Here is a 25,634-nt window from a genome sequence, read left to right as displayed (position 1 = left end):
ATGTGGGACGGTAATTTCTTAGTCCGAGTGCTACTAGTCTCCGACCAAAGATTCAGTACGACGAAGAATTTTGCAGGGAGTCCATCACTTGTTCTCGAATGGCAAGAGCAGATGTGAAGGCGGTAAGATGTGCTTGGTGTGCAGTACGGTGATCCTCCCTTATGGTTGTCAGACGTGGCTGACCATACCTTTGATGAAGAGTATTCATTCCAACGTCGAGGCACTGTCTCATCCGAATGCCATGAAAGTCAGTATATTGCTCGATTAACCCAGCCTGCCAAACGGAGAGCAATAATTAGGTGCTAGTAACGATGTCCCAGACGCGTATACAGTATCTGTGTATGCTTCAGAGTGATCACTCTACATCTGACACTGTTCACCTCCCTTATACGCTCTCATCGACTTGGTAATAACGCTAAAAACGAATGGCGCTAATGTACCATGCTGGCTGTTGTACCTGTCACAGAGAATCGCAACGCCAGTCATTTACATAAACGCCGAGGTTTTGTACATGTAGGAAGTTACACTGACACCCAACCATGTCTGCTAGATGCATCACATTTTTTGTCAAGCAGCGTGTTAACAACAATTTGCACTAGTATCACAACAGGACAGTGTATTATTTACGAGAACCAGTAGAAAAGATGGTATAACCAAAAACTGATGGAGAAAGAAGAAGACGGAGAAGGAGGAGGTAGAGAAGGAGGAGAAGTTTGAGAAATAAGAAAAGAAATAAAAGGGAAAAAGATAAATGCAGAAGAATAGGAAATAGATACCTGGTGGTTATAATTAAACTTTCCCTACTTAACTAATTACAGTATGAGTACCAGACTTGGTAGCATTAATGTCAAGGACAAGACAAAGAGAAATAATGCAAAATCAATTGAATTGAAACAATTTTAATGTGCTGCTACGGTAAATCATACCATTATATAGCTGTACCATTACTGCTGCAAGAGGGACTCAATACGGCGCCCATCAGTCTCCAGAAGAATCCAAAGGCGCAGGATTGCATACTGCACAGCAGAACGAAGCATGTCCGTAGGTATGCTGCCTATGCTGGCTACCTCTCTTGAGATGCTGAGCTTCAGTTCAGCACATGTCTCAATGTTCCCCTGGTAAATCCTGTCCTTCAGGTAGCCCCACAACCAGAAAATCACGGGGAATGAGATCAGATGACCGTGCCGGCCAAGCATTTGGGAACGATCGGCCGATAATTAAATCGTTTCCAAATGTGTTTCGGGGAAGCAGGTGAACTTCACGAGCGATGTGCGGTGGGGCCCCACCTTGCATGAAAACTGTTGAGTTCAAAGTGTCTCTCTCCTGTAGGGCGGATATGACATGCTTGCGAAGCATGTCGCAGTAACGCTGGCCAGTCACACTGCACGTCTTTGGTCCTAGGGCGCCAACCTGCTCAAAAAAGAATGGGCCAACGATGAACGTAGCAGAGAAAGCACTCTACAAGGTGTCACGTTCACCATACAGAGGAACTTCGTGCACAGTGACTGGAGGTGAAGATCCCCACACTCGGCAATTCTGTGTCTTCACCTCACCCATCAGAGAAAAATGAGGTTCGTGTGTCCATAGGACGGTCCAGGGCCAGCCCTCGTCAACTTCAGTCCTTGCGAGAAAGTGGAGAGCGAAGTCAACACGTCGTTGTGTGTCCTGTGGCGCAAGCCTGCTGTACGATATGGATCTTGTACAGTACCATTTGAGAATGGTTCGAAGCACCTTCCGTACAGTGGACCACGGGATGTTCAACTGTCGTGACACAGCTCGCACACTGCCTGACGATTGGGAACTGCGCACCAGCAGCAATTTCATCAACCGCCTGTGGTGCAACCGGTCGTTGGCCTCTCCCTGGAGCGACGCCGGGTTCTCCAGTTGATTCTAACTTCTTCATCATGCTCCGCACAGCAGGTACACAAAGAGTACCCTTCCGTAATTCTTTCAGCCGGCGATATTCTCGAAGTGCAGCTGCACCATTGCTGTTGTTTCGATAATAGAGCTTCACCAATAATGCCTTGCTCCTTTCGCCCAAGCTCATGTTGACACGACAAGAAGTGCATTGCGACTGGTCAGTTGTGTGAGACTATGAACCACGATGACTGACCATACTGGGAACTGGACGGTGCCGCTGTGATGCGTGGAAATCGTGCACCCCATACTCGGGATATTAATGCCACCACGTTTGGTACTCGTACGATAATTAGTTTCCGTGTTATAACGTGTTAAACGCTTTCGCGTTCAGGCTTTCCTAAGTTTCGGACTAATGCTTCGTAGGATAATTAGATGGTGTTCCAACATCCTTGAGACAAAACATCACATTGATGGCATGTATTATCCTCCTGCATCGTCACCCGCAGTGCTCTTTTTCCAGGTGAAACTAACGTGTCATTACACGTACAAAACTCTGTAAAAGTGATTCCCCCTCTTCTCACATTCACAATTCTTTCGACGATATAAGTGCTTAGTTTTCTTGTCAACATTTCACCGTGTATTCTGTAACCTATAGTAGTGAGTGACAAAAGGACAAATGTATCAACCAAAACATAAAATAATAACAAAGAAAACATTTAATTTACTAGTAAGTGTGTCAAAAGGACAAATGTACGAAACAAAACATAAAATAATAATAACAAAGAAAATTTTTATTTTACACACCAGAAAGACGTCAATATTATGGACAGCCCGCCAGAATCATTCACATCCACATTGATGATGTCATCACAAGCATCATTCAAGGGGTCGACTCGATTTTCACTTAAAGCAGTAAAAAGCATAGAGTCACGGATGAATCCTTTCCGCTTGCATGCCACTAAATTTCCATGCTCTTATGTATTCATGCGGTGTCTTCCGCGATAGTTACCAAATTGACTCGGTCATTCTCAATGCATGTTACCTGATATAACTTTGTGCTCTTTCGAGCTGCCAGCATTCTGCACTCTAACGGATAATTCGTAATTTATATTACTCTTTTACGTGCCCCGGAGTGGCTGTGTTTCTGCTCTTCAAGCTCTTCTTTCTTGTTTAATACAAGTAAATTATTGCCATCGTTGCGACGTAACATACGCAATATTTGCATGCAAACATGTACTTTTGTGGCGGGTGTTGGCTTCATGTCAGTCTTGGCTATGATAATAAGTTAACTTTGCTGCTCATAGTAGCTTACGCGAATTTCTTTTTTTCTTGTTCATTATTAAACCTACTCCTGCTTTACCTCTATCATATCTTACGTCTTTGTTTATTGCTGGCTTATCAGCTCAGCTCTTGGTATTCACACAACTGCTTCTGTTTCCTGCAAAAATCTCTTTAATTTTCCTGTAACGGCATCTATCTTTCCTCTAGTCATGCACGCTTCTACAACCTTCCATCTAGCCCCTAATCATCTCTGTTTTGCCATTCTGCCTTTTCTGTCAGTCATTATTTATAAGTGTGTATTCTCTTTTATTTACTCGTATTAAACAAGAAAGAAGAGCCTGAAGAACAGAAACACAGCTAGTCCCGAATACGTAAGAGAGTAATATAAATTTCGGACTATCCATTAGAATACATGATGCTAGCAGCTCTACAAATCAGGATGTTACAGTAAATAACATTCAATGAAAATGACCGGATTCCTTAGGCAGCTGTCGCAGAAGGCACTGCATGAATAACTGAAAACATGGGAACTTGGTTTCCTGCAAGCGAAAGAGGTTCATCCGTGATTGCAAGCCTTTTATTGCTTGAAGCGAAAATCGGATCAAACCACTGAATGATGCCTGTGCTTCTGTGTGAATATGAATGGTTCTAACGGGCTGTCTGTAATTATGATATCTTTCTGGGAGTTAAAATAAAAGTTTTCTTTGTTGTTGTTTTAGGTGTTTTGGTTTACACCTCTGTCCTTCTGTCACACTCACTGCTACAGGTTACACGTCATCTAGTCGTGCAACTATTGACGTGCAGTACGTTCTGCTGTAATGTATGAGTAGGGCTTAGAGCCATGGGAGACTGGTAGTGTACAACGTTAGAAGACAAGGGTGCCTAGAATTGATTGTCAAAATTTCCTTGCAAATTTAAATGTTACAAATTACAAGTAAAAACTTTTGCTCATGTCCAGAATACGAGGTTATTTTAACAAACATAATATTCTGTAAATGAGTGTAGGGTAACTGCCCACAAAGAGCAAAGGGACATACTATGGTAAGAGCAACAAGCGTACAAGGCGACCACATTTTAGAGTGCGATTACATGAGTGAAGCAAGATTAATCAAGTATGATTAGACAGGGCTACAGACTGAAAATATGAAGTTATAGCTAGTGAAAGGGAGTGGTGGTTCTTGTTTCTTATGCTCGAGGGTTATTTGCAATCGTCTTATTCAACCATTCTGTAAATAAAGTCCAAATAATGAAACTGAGTCTTTCATTAACATGGACGTCTTAATCCGTGTCCCAACTCTGATATCTTATCAATGTGATTAACGTTCTTTTCGCAGGTTGTACTTTGACGAACAAAGAAGTTCTGGCAGTTAGCCTAATTATCCAGGTAAATGCTATTTTCACCACATAATGTGTATAACCCCTGATGAACCATGGACCTTGCCGAGATGAGATGGTTTGGGTGTATCAACAATAAAGGTAGCAGGGATGTAGTAGGTCCAACCACAACGGAGTTGTATCCATAAAGAGGCCAGAGTAGCCCACAGTCCCTGAAGAGCGGCAACAGCCTTTTTCGGTAGTTGTAAGAGTAACAGTCTGAATGCCTCACTGATTCGGTCTTGCAGCATTATCCAACAAGCTCTTGCTATGAAGGTACCGTGAATGGGTGAAAGCAAGGGGAAACTACAGGCACTACTTTTCAAGAGTGCATATAGCTGTGCTGTGTGGCTTAATGATGATGTCATCCTCTCAGTTAAACTATTCCGGAGGTAAAATAGGCCCTCATTCACGTCTCCAAGCAGAGATTACTCAGGATGATGTGATTAGGGAAAACAGAACTGACGTTCTACAAGTCAGTGTGTGGAATGTAATGTTAGCAAGGCACATTAGACAGTTTAAGAAGGGAAATGAATAAGTTGAAGTTAGATACAGCGGGAATCCGTTAAACGAGGTGGCAGGAAGAATAGAACATCCAGTCAGGTGTGCACAGGATTATAAACGCAAGATCAGATACGAGTAAAGCAGGAGTAAGTATAACAATGAATAATAAAAATAGAAGTGCGAGTAAGCTATTATGAACAGCAAAGTGAACGCATTATCGCAGCCAAGACGGATATAAGGCCAACATCAACCAAAGAAATACAGGTTTGTATGCAAGTTAGTTTATATGCCAGTTAGATCCGCAGATGACGAATATATTGGAAGAATGTATGAAGAAATAAAAGAAATTATTTAGTCAATTAAGAGACCTAAAAAAAGTTTTGATGGGGGACTGGAACTAGATAGTAGGAAGAGGAAGAGAAGTAAAAATAGCAGGATAACAAGGATGGAGGGAAAAGAATGAAAGAGTAACTCGAATGGTGGAATTTTGGACAGAGCATAATTTACTAATTGCTAAAACTTGGTTTAAGAATCGTGAACGAAAAGTGTGTACATGGGAGAGACCTCGGGAGACTTAGAGTTTTAGACTGAGTTTGTACAGGTAAGACATAGATTTTGGAACCAAATTTTATACTTTAAAAATTTCCAAGGGCAGATCTGGACTGACCATAATTTACTTGTTACGAACAGCAGATTAAAACTGTAGAAATATCAGTAAAGTATGTAATTAAGAAAATGGTATCTTGGTAAATAGAAACAAGCACAGGTTGTTCAGCATTTCAAAGATAAATAAATGTAAATGTCGAGTGACTAGGGCCCCGGTCGGGTAGACCGTTCTCTGGGACAAGTCTTTCGATTTGACGCCACTTTGGCGACATGCGCGTCGATGGGGATGTAATGATGATGATTAGGACAACACAACACCCAGTCCCTGAGCGGAGAAAATCTCCGACCCAGCAGGGAATCGAACCCAGGCCCTTAGGATTGACATTCTGTTGCGCTGACCACTCAGCTACCGAGGGCGGACTATTTCAAGGGTGACATTTGGTAATGATTAGCTGCAAAAAAGAAAAAAGAGCACAATAGAAGCTGTTTGGGTAAGTTTCATAGATTAGGTAGGAAGGAAACAGAGGATCAAATAGGTATAAAGCCACAGCCTATCAGAAATTCTTTGGTAATGTAGGAGACACCGAAGCAGCAAATGACGCAGTCACAAGGAAATATAGAAGTCTAAATAATGAGTGACAGAAAATGCAAATCGGCTAAGAAGAAATAGTTAGAGGATAAATAAATACAAAGCTCCAGAAGCATGTGTGAGTAGGGAAAAGTTAGACACCTTTATACGAAAAGTTAACAGACCTTTGCACAAAAGAGAAGCAGCTGTATGAATATAAAGAACTGAGATACTAAACCAGTAGTTAGCGAAGAAGGGAAGTTGAAAAGTGAAAGGAATGTTCAGAAGGATTATTCAAGGGAAATGAACTTGAAGACAGTATATTCAAACTGGAAAGGAAGTAAATCAGTACGGAGATCTGATACTGTAACTAAAATCTGACAGAGCACTGAAAAACCTAAGCTGAAACTACTCCCCTGGAGTAGACGACATTCCGTCGGAATTATTGAGATCCTTGGAAAAGCCATCCATGATGAAATTATTCCATTTACTGTTTAAGATATACAGGACAGATGAAATACCATCAGAATTCAAGAAAAATGTAAAAATACCAGAAGGCAGTTGCTGACAGGTGCGAATAATACTGAACCATCAGTTTAATTAGTCATAGTCGCATGATACTGACACGAATAATTTACAGAAGAATGGGAGATACATAGAACCGAACCTCAGGGAAGATCAGTTTGGGTTCCAGAGCAATGTAGGAACATCTGAGGCAGTACTGACTCTAAGAATTATCTTGGAAGTTAGGTTAGCAAACCTATGCTTATAGCATTGGTAGCAGTAGACAAACCTTTTGAAAATGTTGACTGGAATTCACTCTTTCATGTTCTGAATGCAGTAGGGATAAAAAAAGGTCATGTAAGGCCATTTACAACTTTTACAGAAACCAGACTACAGTTGCAAGAGTCGAAGTACATGAAAGGGAAGCAGTGGTTACAAGGGACTGAGACAGGGCTGTAGCCTATACCTGATATTATGTTGTACAATGAACAAGTAGTAAAGGAAATCAAGAAGAAATTTGGAAAGGGATTTAAGGTTCAGGGACAAGAAACAAAATCTATGTGACTTGTCAGTGACACAATATTTCTGTCAGAGACGGCAAACGACTCGGAAGAACAGTTGAACAGAATGGATAGTGTATTGGAAACGATTATAGGATGAACATCAACAACAGTAAAAATAAGGTTAATGAAAAGTTGTGGAATTAAATCAGGTTTTACTGATGAAATTGGGTTAGAAACGAGACAATAAAAGTAGTAGATGAGTTTTGCCATCAAAATAGCTGTTGATGGCTGAGGTAACAAGAAAATAATTTCTGACAAAGAGAAATCTGTTAACATCCAGTATAATTATAAGTGTTACTAAGTCAGTTCTGAGGACATGTCTAAACTGTAGCCTAGTATGGAAGTGAAATGTGGGTGGTAAGTAGTTCATACAAGAAGAGAAGAGAAGCGCTTTGAAATGTGATCCTGAAGAAGAACGGTGAAGATTAGACAGGTAGATAGAATAACTAATAATAAGATACTGAATGAAATCGAAAAAAAACCAGGAGTACACAGCATAAAATGATTAACAGAGAGGATCAGTTGGAATGACACGTACTTAAGCATCAAGGGATCGTCAATTTGTTAACGGAGGGAAGTGTGGGAGGTAAAAATTACGGAGGGTGGCCAAGGCATAAAAACAGTAAGCTGCTTCAAATGGGTGTAGGTAGAAATAGTTATTGAGAGATGAAGAGGCCTGCACACAATAAGACAGTGTGGTGAGAAGTATCAAACCAGTCTTCAGACTAATAACAGTAGCAACTATGGTGCGTAAAATTTGTCTGTAGGACAATATTTTAAGCAATTTTTCTTTTTCAATTTTAAACCATTTTTTATTTTTATCTTCTCTTATATGAAAATGACGCTGTTTTGATGCCTGCAACCCTTGTCATTTTACAACATATTCAATTCATTACAGCCTTTCATATTAATAAAGGTGTTCTGTAATTAACTTCCAGACTTTCTTACCGATGGATCATATGAAAATGTGTGATTCACTGAAATGCTCTGCATTTTTAAATTTTTCGTTGTGTATAAAACTAGTCTCACAGAAGCCTCCAGTGAGAGATTAAGTTCTAGAGTGGAGTAGAGGTCGGCCTAAGCTGTGAGAACTGATGAAACTCTGCCATATGAATGGTCTCTTATCATAGGAGACTGATATCTGACGTTTCTGCTTTTAAATTCAGTTGTAATTTTAGTCAAATATTCCATGATACATTACAGACCCTGAGAACCAGTTTTGCACTAACAGTAGTAACACTATAATTCAACACACACTTTATTCTGCAACATACTTCTCTGGCCATCAAACCACGTTGACAAAATTTCTGTAGGGAACGTTATTTCAAAGCAATAGTATTACATTGGTCACTGATACAGTGAGAATGATGCTGCAAATGTACACTGAATGTAGTATTTTCTAAACTCATGTGAATTTTGCTGTGAAAAATGATTGTATCAAATTCTATAGATGAATATAAAAATATGTTTATTACAGAAAGAATGCAAAGCTCAGAGTTACAAAATGTATTACTGAAAAATATCACATATGTATTAACAACATTTGGTGTCTAAATGTAATGCTGACATTTATTGCGAATACATCCAGACACAAGCACGAACAAAAAATATACAAAGCTCACAGGTACCAAAATCTTAATTGAAATATATTATCTACCAGTTGACAACATATCATGATCAAATATAATGCTGCCATGTAGTGAGAATGCATCAATACAGAAGCAAAGGCAAAACAAAAATTTAAAAACGGTTCACTGATCACCAATAAGAAGTAATGCAACCTAAAATGTCATGATCAGGACTAACAGCGTTCATTAGTATTTCTGAATGTTACACAGCCACAACACAGTACTCACATATATAAGAAAACATTCCTCCATCTGTTTCTTGTAAAATAAGTTATCACTCTCTCCATATATAAAATAGCACCAATTACAGTCATATTTATGAAATACTTTGATTATTCTCTTTATAAAATGTGTGTAATATGTCCTTTGTGGAGATTTATAGAGTGTTAAAACACGAAATGAGAAAAAATAGCTTATAACACAAAAAGCAACAGCACTTTTAAAAAAGCAGTCTTCAGAGGCAGTAAAATAAATATTTTGCAAAGAAATATTTTTCTGTGCATTTGCAAACATTGAATTATGTATATAATTACTTTTACATTTATTTTTTCCTAGAAGTGTAGCGCAGCCATATTCCTGAGACAGGATTCAGGAAGAGAGAACGTTTAGTCCACTCCAATTTCCGAACAGTACGATCACAGGGTTCGACACTGTAGTGACTGAGCAAACTGGCTAGGCCCATTTTCGTCTGCATGAGGCCAAACCGCATACCTGAAAAAATATATAAACAATATGTTAGTTGCTTATGTCTCAGTTAGCGTAGCGTTCGTAGCATCCATCGTAGTCTTTCCGTCCCTCACACTGTTTTTTTCCCCTTTAACATTCCGTTCCGACATGCACACACACACACACATACACACACACTATTGTATACTGGATTTTAGATTGAAAAGTCATTTGAACTCTGAAATGGGACTAAATTTATAAAAGTTGTGCAATTTTTTCCAACTTTGCTTTTCTTAATCCCGGGAGAGGCAGCAAACCTAACTACGGTGTGTGAGAAAGGCAAATGCTGTAGCTTTATAATTTTTGCTTCTCTTCTAATCCATCCACGAATGATGTGCTGGGAGGACAGTACTTTTCAGTAAACGCTGTTGTCTACAGGGTTATTACAGTCATTATGCGTAAGATAACTGTGAGTAGGTAATATGCTCCTTCAGTTGCCGTGTTCTGAAGACTCGGAATAGTAAGCGTAAACCTTTCGGTAATACACATCGCCTTTCTCGTGCCTGGAGTTTCTTGGATATTTCTTCAAAAACCAAGTAAATAAATAAAAGAGAAAGAAAACAGAATGTGGTACACAGACGACATAGCACACGCCACCACCAGTAAGGAAGAGTTGGGAGAATTGTCAGTGGAAAGAGCAACCTTCATGACACACGAATTGCTTTCATGATATTAGGTTGGTGCGTTAAGTTCGTAGCACTTTTGTTTTTGCATGGTGGTATAGCGGTTGCTATGAGTTTATTCGTCGATTGTCTTCTTTTATTTGCAGTTCACTGTTGCTATCTGAGTATACATTTTCTGATATTGTCATTTGTAGATAGTGAGTACAGCTGCGGACGCTAGAAAATGAAGTGCTAAGTTGAGAAATAGGAACATTTCAGACATATTCTCCTGTTTCAATAGAGGGGCGACAGCAGCGGAGGCAGCCAGAAACATTTGTGGTTTGTTTGGGACTAATACCATTGGACAGAGCACGCCAGGAAAATGGTTTTCTCATTTTAAGAAGAATCATTTTAACGTTAGGAAGACCTTTGGGGTTTGATGAAGGTCGTTTAAACGCATTAGTGCACGATATCCACATCAGTGTACTCTGTAAATGGTAAATGCTATGAAATGTGATCATTCAAACATCGTGCGACATCTGCATACATTGGGGAGGGTACTGCATATGTATATGTATATGTGCACCTCTGCATATTCGTCGTCAACTGGCTCGTGAACAATACCGCCTATTCCTAACCTGTGTCATCACTGGTAACGAGAAATGTTGTTTTTATGGTACATAAAGAAAAGAAAGGGATGGTTGAGCACGAACAAAGCAGCAACTCCCCGAGCAAAGACACGCGAGCATCCACAAAAGATAACGTTGCGCATCTGGTGGAACAGCGACGGTGTTGCGTACTACGAATTGCTTCCCTTAGGTGTAGCCATCAATCCTCACACTTATTGTCAACAACTGATACGTCTTGCAGCAGACGCACTCCATGAACAACGACCAGGAAAAATAGCGTGAAGTTATGCTACTCTACGATAACGCCCGCCCGCATTCTGCAGGACAAAAAAACACTCTAAGGAGAAGTGTGAAAAATCATTGCGCATCCACCATATTCACCTGATCTTGCGCCCTCAGGTCTTTACTTTCCCGCCCTCTGTCGTACAACCTTCAAGAAACTTCTTTTTCGGAAGGAAAAGCCCAGCGTTGGCGGAATGTTGTAAATAGTGAAAGAGAATATATTATTGATAACTAAAATCTCTGTTATGTCTATCTGTTGTGTCTGTTAAAACGTGCGGAAAAACGCTTCGAATTTATGCACAAACCCAATAAATAAATCGTTTTTTTATCAAATGAGTGAGGATAGACTGTTCTTGTTTTGATGGTGCACTCCAAGATTGGTTTGCGAAGTTCTGTAATCCTTGCCATCTACCCTCTTCACTTCAAAATAAGTACAGCATTATACACTGATCTGCCAGAATATTATGACCACCTACCCAATCGCCGGTATCTGCACCTGTGGCACGAATAACATCGGCAACGTGTCGTGGTACGGAAGCAACGAGGCCTGGTAGGTCGCTGGACAGACATCTGCACACAAGTCATCTAATCCCCGTAAATTCCAGTGAGGGGGGGCGATGAGCTCTGACGCCACGCTCAATCACATCCCCGATGTGTTCGATTTGGTTCAGATCTGGCAAGTGAGTGGCCTAACACAACAACTGGAACTCTCAACTTTGTTCCTCGAACCACTCCATCACACATCTGGCCTAGTGGCATGGCGCATGATCTTGTTTAAAAATGCCACTGCCGTCGGGAAACACGATTGTCATGAATAGGCGTTAGTGATTAAAGCCCCTAATACTCTATAATTGGCACCACATTGTTTAAAACTGGGAAACGTTGTATTTCACGTCATCAACACCCTTTACCAAATCTATTAATATGATATATGATTCCTTGTCTTTCAGAAATATGTCACTTATGCTGATGCCCAGTGAACTAATCTGAAACCTGTCCTAATCTGCTTCCAATTGTCTCTGCATTCCTCATTGAAGTATTTCATTACTAGAATATTTTCAGGCATGTTACGCTGTGCTAATTATGTGGTAAGTTTCCTGTTCATCTACTCTTCTTTTCTTCTGAAACGAAACAATTATTTTTTTTTGAAAATCAAATGTAATTTCTCCCGTTTCAGACAATAAAATTCGTTCTATATACGTTACTCCACACTTTAACATGATGTCCGGAATAGACCCACTAAAATTTAATCAACACCTTTAGTACCTACTTTGTGGAGGGGACTGGGCGGTGTTTTAGGTTACACGCAGAAAGAGCGTCAGTACAAAGGGGTGAGAGGCAAACACAGTAAGGTAGGGTAGCAACAGTCGGTATTGTAGTTGCAAACTTTCGTAGGTGTGTTGGAAAAAAAAACAGAGCTCCAAGCGCTAATAGAAAGCACTAAAGCTCAGATCGTTATAGGTACAGAAAGCTGGGTTAAGCCAGAAATACGTTCAGCCGAAATTTTTGCAAAGAATCTAACAGTGTTCAGATACTATAGAATAAATACAGTTGGTCAGTTGATGGTGGAGCGTTGATCGCAGTCAGAAGTAGTTTTCCTTGTAGTGAAATTGGAGTAGATAGTTCCTGTGAATTAGTATGGGTATAAGTGTTCTTCAAAACCAGAATAAATTAATATAAAAAATTGGTTCATTTTACCGACCTCCAATTCAGATAATACGGTTGTTGAACAGTTCAGAGAAAGCTTGGGTTTGATTTCCAATACATACCCCACTCACACCATTATAATTGGTCGTGACTTCGAGCTACCGTCGATATATTGGCAAAAATACATGTTTAAAGTCGGTGGTAGGCATAACACGTCTTCCGAAACCTTACTGAATGCGCTCTCAGAAAATTATTTTCAACTGTAAGTTCAGGAGTCCACCCAGAGGGTAAATGGTTTGAAAAAACATTCTTCACCTCTTAGCAACAAATAATTTTCAACTAATACGGAACATTTTCACAAATACGAGGATTAGCGAGCACAAGGTTGTTGTAACGAGACTGAATACTATAACATCCAAACTCACCAAAAATAAAAGCAAAATACATTTATTTAAAAAAAAAACAGATAACAACTGGCTTGACGTTAGGAGGCAGTCTCCACTCCTTCCAATCTAAAAACGTAAGCATAGGCTGGATGTGGTTTGAATTGAAAGAAACAGTATCGACGGCAACTGAGAGACATCTGTATACCACATAAGCTAATAACAGATGGTACCGATTCCCCATGGCACACAAAACATGTCAGAGCACTGTTGCAGAAGCAACGAAAACATCATGCCAGTTTTAAAAGAACACAAAACCCCGAAGATTGGCGAAGTTTTACAGAAGCTCTAAATTTAGAGCGAACTTCAATGCGAGGTACTTTTAATAGTTTCTATAACGGAACTCTGTCTCTAAATTTGGCAGACCACCCTCATTAGTGATAAGACGCAATCAGGACCTTCGCTGCGCTATAAAAATAGGAATGTTATTGATGACGGCGCCACTAAAGCAGGGTTACTAAACAGTTTTCCCAAATTCTTTCATAAAAGAAGACGAATTAAATATTCCAGAATTCGAATCAAGAACAATTGCCACCATGAGTAACTTACAAGCAGACACCCTCGGTGTAGCGAAGCAGCTTAAAACAGTACCGGTCAAGATTGTATACGAATAAGGTTCCTTTCAGAGTATGCTGATACAATAGATCCTTATTTAGCAATCGAGTACAACAGCTTGCTCGATGAAAGATCCGTATCTAAAGACTGGAAAGTTGCACGAGTCACAAAATACCCAACAAAGGAAATAGGAGTAATCCGCAGGCATATATCGTTAAAGTCGATTTGCAAAAGGACTTTGGAACGTATACTGCGTTCGAACATTAAGTTTTAACTCGAAGGAAACGATATATTGACAAACAGTCAAAACGGATTCAGAAATGTCGTTCTTGTGAAACACAATAAGTACTTTATTCTGACAAAGTAATGAGTGCTATCGACAGAGGATGCCAAATTGGTTCCATATTTTTAGATTTCCAGAAGGCTTTTTATACCGTGCAATTGGGAGAATGTGGTTGCCAGTTGTATGAATGTTACTTATATGGTATTCTGTAAATACAATGCCATAAACAGGCAACAACACATACATGAGGTACATGAATAATGTGACGGTAGTAATTATATTAATATAGTGTGCCACACCACTTTTTTTTTAAATCAATTTTACAGTTGCAGTAATATGTGACTGAACAGGCAGCCATATTATGATGTAACACTTTGTTTGGATTATTATAAACAAAGGTCTTAAGCACAACATAGAACTGTATCTTAATGGCAATAACCTTAAAAGCCTTATTGCATCCACTGAGCCTGCATGTGATTCTGCACAATTAAATCCCAGTGAAACCAATGCAATAGCCTTCAAAGCCAATAAAATAATCACAAGACACCTAAAAAATACTTCACACCAAAACAGTGACCAAAAAACACTGAATTGTATCAACTCCTAACTTTTTAACTGTAAAGCTCTAACAGTGAAGGCAGACGAAGGTAACTGTGCAGTTGTAATGTATGAAAATGAATATGTTGACAAAACCATGGAATTTTTCAGTAGTAATAACATAATCGAATTAGACTTTGATCTCACTTCTAAATTTTAAGCCAAACTTAGGAAAACTCTTAAGAAATGTAATTTCCTCCTAAGTGGGAAGTGCATTACTGCATTGCTATGAACCCCATTGCCCCTCGCATTTAGTCACAGCCTATGATACATAAAAAGCATTGTCCAATCAGGCCTATTGTTAACTCTAGGAACAGCCCTTCATATATATTAAATTACAGACTGCTAGCTCTTCTAAATGCTCATTATACTTTTAAAACCAACTACTCCATTAGGAACACATATGAGCTCATTGACAAAATTAAAAATGTGCACATTCCACCAACAACCAGATTTGCATCGCTTGACATTGTAAATCTCTATATTAACATCCCTATACAGGACACCATAAATATAATCAAGAACAATCTGCTTAGACATAGGAAACTGAATATGGCAGAAATCTATGAGCTCATTGAGTTACTAACATTGGTGCTGTCATACAATTACTCCAGGTTTAATAACAAAATTTACAAACAGAATGATGGGTTGGCAATGGGTAGCAGCCTAGCTGGGAAGTTAGCAGACATTTACATTAAGCACTTAGAGCACACATTTTTCAAAACTAACAATCACATCAGCAGCAAAATAATCTACTATAAAAGGTATGTAGATGGTACAATCATTCTTTTTGATGACACTAATGAAGAAATTGAAATACTAGCGACCAAGCTGAGCAGCATGCAAAATAACATCCAATTCACTGTTGAACATGAATCCAATAACACCATCAGTTTCTTAGATTTAAAAATTTCAAGCAAAAACCAGAAACATTACTTTGAAATTTGCAGAAAGCAAACAGCCACAGATGTGTGCATCAAAAGCTCATCTTGCCGTCCATACCAACATAAGATGGCATACTTCAGATCCATGATTAATCTCCTGCATAAAATTCCACTGGAACCAGTTGAACAACATAAAGAAAACAATATGATCAAAGCTATAGCTCTAAATAATGGATATAACCCTCACATGATTGATAAATTATCACAAAAAATCCAAAAAACAGCAGACAACAAAGCTCCACACCAGACACCTATGCAGTCAACACAAAAGTCTGTAGAAAGCAGCAGAAAATATGTCACACTTCCTTTTGTAGGGAGCAACAATCAATAACCCAAGCAAAGTATTGCATCATAATATGGCTGCCTGCTCAGCCACACTTTACTGCAACCGTAAAATTGATTTAAAAAAAAAAGTGGTGTGCCTTACTATCTTAATATAATTACTACTGTCACACACATCCATGCCCGAGACAGGATTCTAACCTGCGACCGTAACAGCAGCGCGGATCCAGACTGAAACGCCTAGAACTGCTCGGCCACAGGGGCCGGCAGCTGCATTGAGATTTTCTTCGCTCTGATAACTGGCATTACGTCACTTACAAATGTTAAACTGAACAGCTTAACCGTCAAATCAACAGTTTAATGGTCACATCAAATGGTTTCCTGTAGATGGTTCCTTTACTTGAATGCTACATATCTGCTTTACTCATTCGAGGCATGTTACAAAAAATAACAGTACAACTGTTTTAAGAGCAAAGCAACACATGTAAGGGGTCACTCATTGAAAAAAGAGTAATTTGGAAAAAAGAAAAGAAACAAAACCATGAGAGGGGTACATGGAAATGGAAATGGGACCATGAGAAAACAAGAGAACGTTCATATGTAATACATGGTTAGATACAGAACGAGTTAATTAAGTACTGGAAATAAATAAGCGTGGAAGAATCGCACGGAAAATACTACCAGACTAACAGACAATTTCGTGGCAAGTAAGCTAAGGCACTCATAAACTGGTTTTTTTTTTTTTTTTTTTTTTTTTTTTTTTTTTTTTTTTTTTTTTTACTGGAAACAGCAGTAGAGAGGACAATATTACGGACGCATAAATATTACAACACGTATCACAATCGAGAATGTTTGGCGTAAAAGGTATGAACAAAAATGAAGGAAACATCTTTTAGTGACTATGGTTAGTACTTGTCGAAGACCTACACGCCACCAGTAATGAACAAAAAAGAAGGAAACATCTTTTAGTGACTATGGTTAGTACTTGTCGAAGACCTACACGCCACCAGTAATGTTCTGGCAAAACGATGCAGAAAGCACGTTTATTATTACGTGGTACGTGTAATGATGGTGTTAGCATTCAAGACAGCCACGTACCAATGCAAACCCGTGGTCCATCGCCGAAAGGCAGGTACGCAAAAGGGTGCCTTTTGCTCTTCTCCTCTTCTGAGAAGCGTTCCGGGTCGAATCGCTGTGGATCAGGATAGTGCTGTGGATCATTGTGAACGGCCAGCACTGGTATCAGGACCATGGTGCCCTTTTCCAGCACCCACTGCCTGTCTGGCACGGTGTACTCTTGTGTCACAACTCGGTTCAGCATCGGCAGAGGCGGATACTTGCGAAGAGTTTCTGAAAATAAAACACCAAAATATGAGTACGTTACTGGAATTCTTGCTTCCGCGGCAGTTGCCTTCCCTATCATTTTACCGCTGCAGATTTTGCATCTCCACCACCGCCTGTTTCTTAGCAGCATACAACGTTACCTTTCAACGGCTTCTCTGTATCGAGGGATGTGGCACAATATCACAACAGTCGTGCCTGCTTCCTATCTCGTACCTCCATTACTAAGACGTTTTCAAATGCTTGCAGTAAATATTGATTAACGATTCTGAAAACATGGAGTGAATTTTTGCACTGCTTAAGTCTGGAGATGGTCAATTTATCCATAGTTCGACCAACCCCAATAAGGATTTGAGTTGTTGAGCTAAATTACTTCAAGCAACAGTATTTATTTATTTACACGTCAAGTTCCGTAGGACCAAATTGAGGAGCACATCTCCACGGTCATGGAACGTGTCAGTACATAAAAATAACAACATAAAAGTAATAACAGATAAAAATAAATGTTTATGAACACGAAAAATGTCAGTCCATAAGTTTAAGTAAACGCCATCAACAATACAATAAGAATCAGCTTAATTTTTCAAGGAACTCTACGATAGAATAGAGGGAGTGACCCATGAGGAAACTCTTCAATTTCGATTTGAAAGCGCGTGGATTACTGCTAAGATTTTTTAATTCGAGTGTTAGCTTACTGAAAATGGATGCAGCAGTATACTGCACATCTACACTCCTGGAAATTGAAATAAGAACACCGTGAATTCATTGTCCCAGGAAGGGGAAACTTTATTGACACATTCCTGGGGTCAGATACATCACATGATCACACTGACAGAACCACAGGCACATAGACACAGGCAACAGAGCATGCACAATGTCGGCACTAGTACAGTGTATATCCACCTTTCGCAGCAATGCAGGCTGCTATTCTCCCATGGAGACGATCGTAGAGATGCTGGATGTAGTCCTGTGGAACGGCTTGCCATTCCATTTCCACCTGGCGCCTCAGTTGGACCAGCGTTCGTGCTGGACGTGCAGACCGCGTGAGACGACGCTTCATCCAGTCCCAAACATGCTCAATGGGGGACAGATCCGGAGATCTTGCTGGCCAGGGTAGTTGACTTACACCTTCTAGAGCACGTTGGGTGGCACGGGATACATGCGGATGTGCATTGTCCTGTTGGAACAGCAAGTTCCCTTGCCGGTCTAGGAATGGTAGAACTATGGGTTCGATGACGGTTTGGATGTACCGTGCACTATTCAGTGTCCCCTCGACGATCACCAGTGGTGTACGGCCAGTGTGGGAGATCGCTCCCCACACCATGATGCCGGGTGTTGGCCCTGTGTGCCTCAGTCGTACGCAGTCCTGATTGTGGCGCTCACCTGCACGGCGCCAAATACGCATACGACCATCATTGGCACCAAGGCAGAAGCGACTCTCATCGCTGAAGACAACATGTCTCCATTCGTCCCTCCATTCACGCCTGTCGCGACACCATTGGAGGCGGGCTGCACGATGTTGGGGCGTGAGCGGAAGACGGCCTAACGGTGTGCGGGACCGTAGCCCAGCTTCATGGAGACGGTTGCGAATGGTCCTCGCCGATACCCCAGGAGCAACAGTGTCTCTAATTTGCTGGGAAGTGGCGGTGCGGTCCCCTACGGCACTGCGTAGGATCCTACGGTCTTGGCGTGCATCCGTGCGTCGCTGCGGTCCGGTCCCAGGTCGACGGGCACGTGCACCTTCCGCCGACCACTGGCGACAACATCGATGTACTGTGGAGACCTCACGCCCCACGTGTTGAGCCATTCGGCGGTACGTCCACCCGGCCTCCCGCATGCCCACTATACGCCCTCGCTCAAAGTCCGTCAACTGCACATACGGTTCACGTCCACGCTGTCGCGGCATGCTACCAGTGTTAAAGACTGCGATGGAGCTCCGTATGCCACGGCAAACTGGCTGACACTGACGGCGGCGGTGCACAAATGCTGCGCAGCTAGCGCCATTCGACGGCCAACACCGCGGTTCCTGGTGTGTCCGCTGCGCCGTGCGTGTGATCATTGCTTGTACAGCCCTCTCGCAGTGTCCGGAGCAAGTATGGTGGGTCTGACACACCGGTGTCAATGTGTTCTTTTTTCCATTTCCAGGAGTGTATTTGCACAAGAGTTAAGGAAGTCCGATAAAAATGCAGGTTTGGTTTCTGCCGAGTGTTAATCGAGTGACAGCTGTTTTTTCTTGGGAATAAGCTAATTTTGTTAACAAGAAATGACAGTATGCAGTATACAGGGTGAGTCACCTAACATTACCGCTGGATATATTTCATAAACCACATCAAATACTGACGAATCGATTCCACAGACCGAACGTGAGGAGAGGGGCTAGTGTAATTGGTTAATACAAACCATAAAAAAATGCACGGAAGTATGTTTTTAATACAAACCAACGTTTTTTAAAATGGAACCCCGTTAGTTTTGTTACCACATCTGAACATATAAACAAATACGTAATCAGTGCCGTTTGTTGCATTGTAAAATGTTAATTACATCCGGAGATATTGTAACCTAAAGTTGACGCTTGAGTACCACTTCTCGGCTGTTCGATCGTGTGTATCGGAGAGCACTGAATTACGTAGGGATCCAAAGGGAACGGTGATGGACCTTAGGTACAGAAGAGACTGGAACAGCACATTACGTCCACATGCTAACACCTTTTTATTGGTCTTTTTCACTGATGCACATGTACATTACCATGAGGGGTGAGGTACACGTACACACGTGGTTTCCGTTTTCAATTACGGAGTGGAATAGAGTGTGTCCCGACATGTCAGGCCAATAGATGTTCAATGTGGTGGCCATCATTTGCTGCACACAATTGCAATCTCTGGCGTAATGAATGTCGTACACGCCGCAGTACATCTGGTGTAATGTCGCCGCAGGCTGCCACGATAAGTTGTTTCATATCCTCTGGGGTTGTAGGCACATCACGGTACACATTCTCCTTTAACGTACCCCACAGAAAGAAGTCCAGAGGTGTAAGATCAGGAGAACGGGCTGGAAAATTTATGCGTCCTCCACGTCCTATGAAACGCCCGTCGAACATCCTGTCAAGGGTCAGCCTAGTGTTAATTGCGGAATGTGCAGGTGCACAATCATGCTGATACCACATACGTCGACGCGTTTCCAGTGGGGCATTTTCGAGCAACGTTGGCAGATCATTCTGTAGAAACGCGATGTATGTTGCAGCTGCTTGGGCCCCTGCAATGAAGTGAGGACCAATGAGGTGGTCGCCAATGATTCCGCACCATACATTTACAGTCCACGGTCGCTGTCGCTCTACCTGTCTGAGCCAGCGAGGATTGTCCACGGACCAGTAATGCATGTTCCGTAGATTCACTGCCCCGTGGTTTGTGAAACCCGTTTCATCGGTAAATAGGTAGAACTGCAACGCATTCTCTGTTAATGCCCATTGACAAAATTGCACTCGATGATTAAAGTCATCACCATGTAATTGCTGATGTAGCGACACATGAAACGGATGAAAGGGGTGACGATGCAGTATGCGCATGACACTACTTTGACTCAGTCCACCGGCTCTCGCAATGTCCCGTGTACTCATGTGTGGGTTCATGGCAACAGCAGCTAACACACCAACTGCACCCGCTTCTCCTGTGACGGGCCTGTTACGGACCCGTTTGCGCGCTACGACCATATTTGTTGCATACAGTTGGCGGTAGATGTTTTGCAATGTGCGGCACGTTGGATGCTCTCTGTCCGGGTACCGTTCTGCATACACCCTGCAGGCTTCAGCTGCATTTCGTCGACACTCGCCATAGATGAGTATCATCTCCGCCTTTTCAGAGTTCGAATACACCCTGGTCACAGTTCCTACAACACTACACTATCACAGACGTCTGGTAACACGGTGTACTGCAGTTGGTCTGCGTGCGGAGACGAATGCAGAATAACAATAGCAGCAAGCGCTACGTGCGGACACTGCGACAGCTAGACTAAACCACAACAGTGCACTACAGCCACACTCGTAAACACGGTCGTCATCATAAACATGTCCCTGTAGATCAGGGCCGGCCAGAAATTCTGCACGCGTGCCGTGCTCCTGCACATGTACAACTTCCGGGTCACAGCGTGCACGCCGCAGCCGTCAGCGTTCATGTAGTGCATATTTCTACGCACAGATGTCGCTTTATCCACTTGCTGGGATACTCTGTACCGGCGAATTCTAGTGCTCTTTCCACAGCTTGCAAGCCAACCATGGGAAGGTATTTCGCGTATTAAACATTACTGTCACTGCTCATTGAGACGTCTACTTTTATGTTAACAGTTTAACCCAGTAAGACAAGCAATACAGTTAACAACCGTGGGTTTTTATTAAGGCAGCTTGACTGACGGCACGTAAATACGTGTAATGTTTTTGAGCTAGTATTTAAGAAAGAGAGCACTTAGCGACACCCTTAGTAAGGCCAATCACTTTGCCTCCTACCTCTTCGATGTATTTTCCATCCCCGATGATCCCCAGTTCGATTACTCCCTCTTCCCGGATATCTGCGATCAAACTGACACATCTGTCCCTCCCCTCGCTCCTGGTTTCCAGTACTTGGACAACATTGCACACACGGAATTCAATGCCCCTATCACTACACAGGATCTCATTGATACACTCCGCACAAAACGCAACACCGCTCCTGGTCACGATCGTGTCACCTACCGTCACCTTCGTGAAGCTCCCGTCTCTTTCCTCTCCACCCTGGCCAGGCTCTACAATGTAGTCCTGTCCACCGGTTACTACCCCGACCTGTGGAAAACCTCCCGTATCCTTATGTTCCTTAAACCTGGCAAACCGCCGTCCGCCGTCTCCTCCTACCGTCCCATCAGCCTTACCTCGGTCTTCAGCAAGGTCCTGGAATCTATCCTCACCCGACGCATCCACCAGCATCTCCGCCAGCACCGCCTCCTTCCCGTTACCCAGTGTGGCTTTCGGCCGGCGTGCCCCAAGGCTCCGTCCTCTCCCCCCTTCTGTACCTTTTGTATACGGCGGACATGCCGCCGCCGTCACCCCCCGACCACTTTCTCCAGTTTGCCGATGACACCGCCTTCCTTGCCCTTGCCCCCACCCTGCAGTGCTCCCAACACCTTCTCCAATCCCATCTTGACCAGTTCACCGCTTGGTGCAACCAGTGGTTGCTCAAGGTCAATCCCTCCAAAACCCAGGCGATCATTGTAGGCAAAACCACCTCTTCCTTCCGCCTCCTTGATTTCTACATCACCATCTATGGCTGTCCTATCACCCTCACTCCCACCCTTAAGTACCTTGGTGTCACCCTCGACCGTCGCCTCTCCTGGACTCCCCACCTCCGGACAATCCAAGCCAAGGCACGCTCCCGACTCAGTCTCCTCAAGCTCCTGTCCGGCCGTACGTGGGGTCTGGACCCCTCCACCATCCTCCACACCTATAAGTCCCTCATCCGCCCTATACTTTGTTATGCCCATCCGGCTTGGATCTCCACCCCCCCCTACCTTTTATAAATCCCTCCAAATCCTTGAATGTCATGCTCTCCACATCGCCTATCGCATCCGTCTCCCCCCCCCCCCACGTGGATCCTGTACGATCTCATCCCCTTCCCCCACCTCCTCCTTTTCCTTGAAAGGATACGGATCCTGTACACCTCCCGCGAACTCGATCCTCCTCACCCGGTCGTCTCCCCGATCCTCTCCCACCCCCGCCCGCTGCCACGGCTGTATTCCCACATCCCGCCAGGTCTCCATCTCTCACCCTCCTTACCAAGGTGGCTTCCGCCAGCTCCCCCTCCCTGATGATGTCCTCCTCCCCTCCATCTACCCCTCCTACCAACTTTAATCCTCCCTCCCTCTTCCTGTATCTGTTCCTTTGGGCACCCTCCATCCCTCCCCTCCCCTTCTCCCCACTTCTGCCCCGGGCTCCCCCTCCCCTGTCCTTCTACTCCTCCTCCCCTCTCCTCAGCCGTTGGCATCTCTGTTCTCCCCTCTCCACCCTCTCCACCCGCCCTCACCCTTCTTCCCCTCTTGGCAGGTCCCCGGACTCGCACACGTTACGTGGACTTTCGCGCGCCGGAGATCATCGTCATCTGTGTCTCGTGTGTGTGACGTCGTTTAGTGTTTTTAGTGTCCGCCGTCACGCTTCTCCGTTCACTTGTGCCATCGGATTCATCAGTGTTATGTGCACCGTGTCAACATGTTTTCAGTGTCTTTCTCGTCGAGTGTGAACGGCTCCGTGTTTTTTGTGTGACTGTGACCACTGTTTTTTTGCCCGTCACTATGTTCATTTTCATTCTCCATTCTTGTACTGTGATTGTCAACTCTATGGCTGAAGAGCGGCGTAGCATGCCGCTGCCAGCCTCCCTGTTTGTTCAGGTGTTAAAATAACAATAAAGTAAAAAAAAAAAAAGAAATTAGCGACTTCCAGCGAACCTTATTCATGATTACAAATAACATTAAACTAATGCAAGGTCTCCTATAACTAACTCTCGGTGCCCTCAGCTACACCCACATAATTTCTGTCTCACTGATCTTTGAACAGAATGATAACCGCAGACCTCTCGATGATGATCTGTTATTTCAGTACCATTATTGCTATATATTTCATCAGTTCCGTCTGAAATCTGCATAATAACCGACAATTAGATGAATGTTATGTTTTATCGACTTCAGCTTAGCGTAGCCCTTCACACATTAATAGAAACCCCTAAATGTAAGTATACATTGGAACAATCGGTTTAAAGACCAATTTTCCTTATAATAATGTAACATGGAGCAGAATGAGGCAATAATGCAAATTAGTTATCAGTAATTTTTAATTATGAAAGGAATAAATCCGAACACGTTTATCACTGGTCATGAGAAATGATATAGTTAAAATCGTGCGCAAAAGCACGGCTCATTGACAAACGCAAGCAGTTGCGAAGATTTTCACCGCTTATGCTTCATCGAAACCTTGATTTATTCATTTTCATCACCGAGAAAAATCTTTCACAAACAAGCTCTTGCTTGTACCACATAAACAGGGAAGTGGAGCCGCCACCGTTCATTTAGGACACATGTCTAATAACAGATGTCGCTGTTGCTTGCTGTCGCACACGTGCGCACATGTGCAGCACTTCCGCACGTCTGCACACTGTGCAGCGTTTGGCCGGCCCTGCTGTAGATGCTGCTCGCCGACCGTGGCCCATGTTTGTTACAACAGGCAATTGAACGTCGGAGGTTTCAAGCGTCAACTTTAGGTTACAATATCTCCGGATGTAATTAACATTTCACAATGCAACAAAAGGCACTGATTACGTATTTGTTTATATGTTCAGATGTGCTAACAAAAGTAACGTGGTTCCATTTCAAAAAACGTAGGTTTGTGTTAAAAAACATACTTCCGTGCATTTTTGTATGGTTTGTATTAACCAATTACACCAGCCCCTCTCCTCACGTTCGGTCTGTGGAATCAGTTCGTCAGTATTTGATGTAGTTTACGAAATATATCCAGCGGTAACGTCAGGTGACTCACCCTGTATATATTAAGAGATCAATCTCAAAATACCCAGACTCTTGACAAGAGTTCCGTGAACTTACACCACTTATTGCCCGAACCGCCCGTTTCCGAGCCAAAAATATCCTTATAGAATGGGAAGAGTTACCCCAAAATATAATACCATACAACATAAGCGAATGAAAATAAGATAAGTAGATTAATTTTCGTGTCGAACGATCACTCACTTCTGATACAGTTCGAATACCAAAAAAGGCAGTATTAAGTCTTTGAACAAGATCCTGAACGTGGGCATTCCACGACAGCTTACTATCTATCTGAACACCTAGAAACTTGACCTGTTCAGTTTCACTAATCACATGCCCATTCGGTGAAACTAAAACGTCAGATTTTATTGAATTGTGTGTTAGAAAATGTAAAAACTGAGTCTTACTGTGATTTAGCGTTAGTTTATTTTCTACAAGCCATGAACTGAGGTCACATACTGCACTATGTGAAACTGAGTCAATGTTGCACACAACATCCTTTACTACCAAGCTAGTGTCATCAGCAAACATAAATATTTTAGAGTTAGCCGTAATACTAGAAGGTATCATTTATACAAATAGGGAACAGGCGTGGCCCCAGCACTGATCCCTGGGCCACCGCACCCTTGTCAGTACCGCACTCACATCCCACATCACAGCCGTTATCAACATTGTGAATAATGACCTTTTGCTGCCTGTTGCTAAAGTAAGAGGTGAACCAATTGTGAGCTACTCCCTGTATTCCGTAATGATCCATCTTCTGTAGCAATATTTTGTGATCAACACAATCAAATGCCTTAGTTAAATCAAAAAATATGCCAAGCGTTCGAAACCTTTTGTTTAGCCCATCCAGTATCTCGCAGA

General features: G+C 42.4%; 1 protein-coding gene across 1 annotated transcript in view; it reads right to left on the bottom strand.

Moving 5' to 3' along the window:
• Nucleotides 1–8,711: 8,711 nt before the first annotated feature.
• The window catches only part of LOC124798279 (probable cytochrome P450 6a14), a 100,171-nt gene continuing 83,248 nt past the window's right edge, over nt 8,712–25,634 (bottom strand). The window contains exons 6-7 of the mRNA XM_047261602.1: nt 16,977–17,228; nt 8,712–9,599 (exon numbers count right to left, since the gene is read on the bottom strand). Coding sequence (XP_047117558.1) covers nt 9,430–9,599; nt 16,977–17,228 — 422 coding nt within the window. The 3' untranslated portion in view covers nt 8,712–9,429. The remainder of the gene's footprint in view (nt 9,600–16,976; nt 17,229–25,634) is intronic.

The sequence above is a fragment of the Schistocerca piceifrons genome, chromosome 5 (genome assembly GCF_021461385.2).
Source record: "Schistocerca piceifrons isolate TAMUIC-IGC-003096 chromosome 5, iqSchPice1.1, whole genome shotgun sequence".
In the NCBI taxonomy this organism is placed as follows: domain Eukaryota; kingdom Metazoa; phylum Arthropoda; class Insecta; order Orthoptera; family Acrididae; genus Schistocerca; species Schistocerca piceifrons.
Note: the sequence above shows the minus strand (reverse complement) of the source record. Positions and strands in the feature narration are given on the sequence as shown.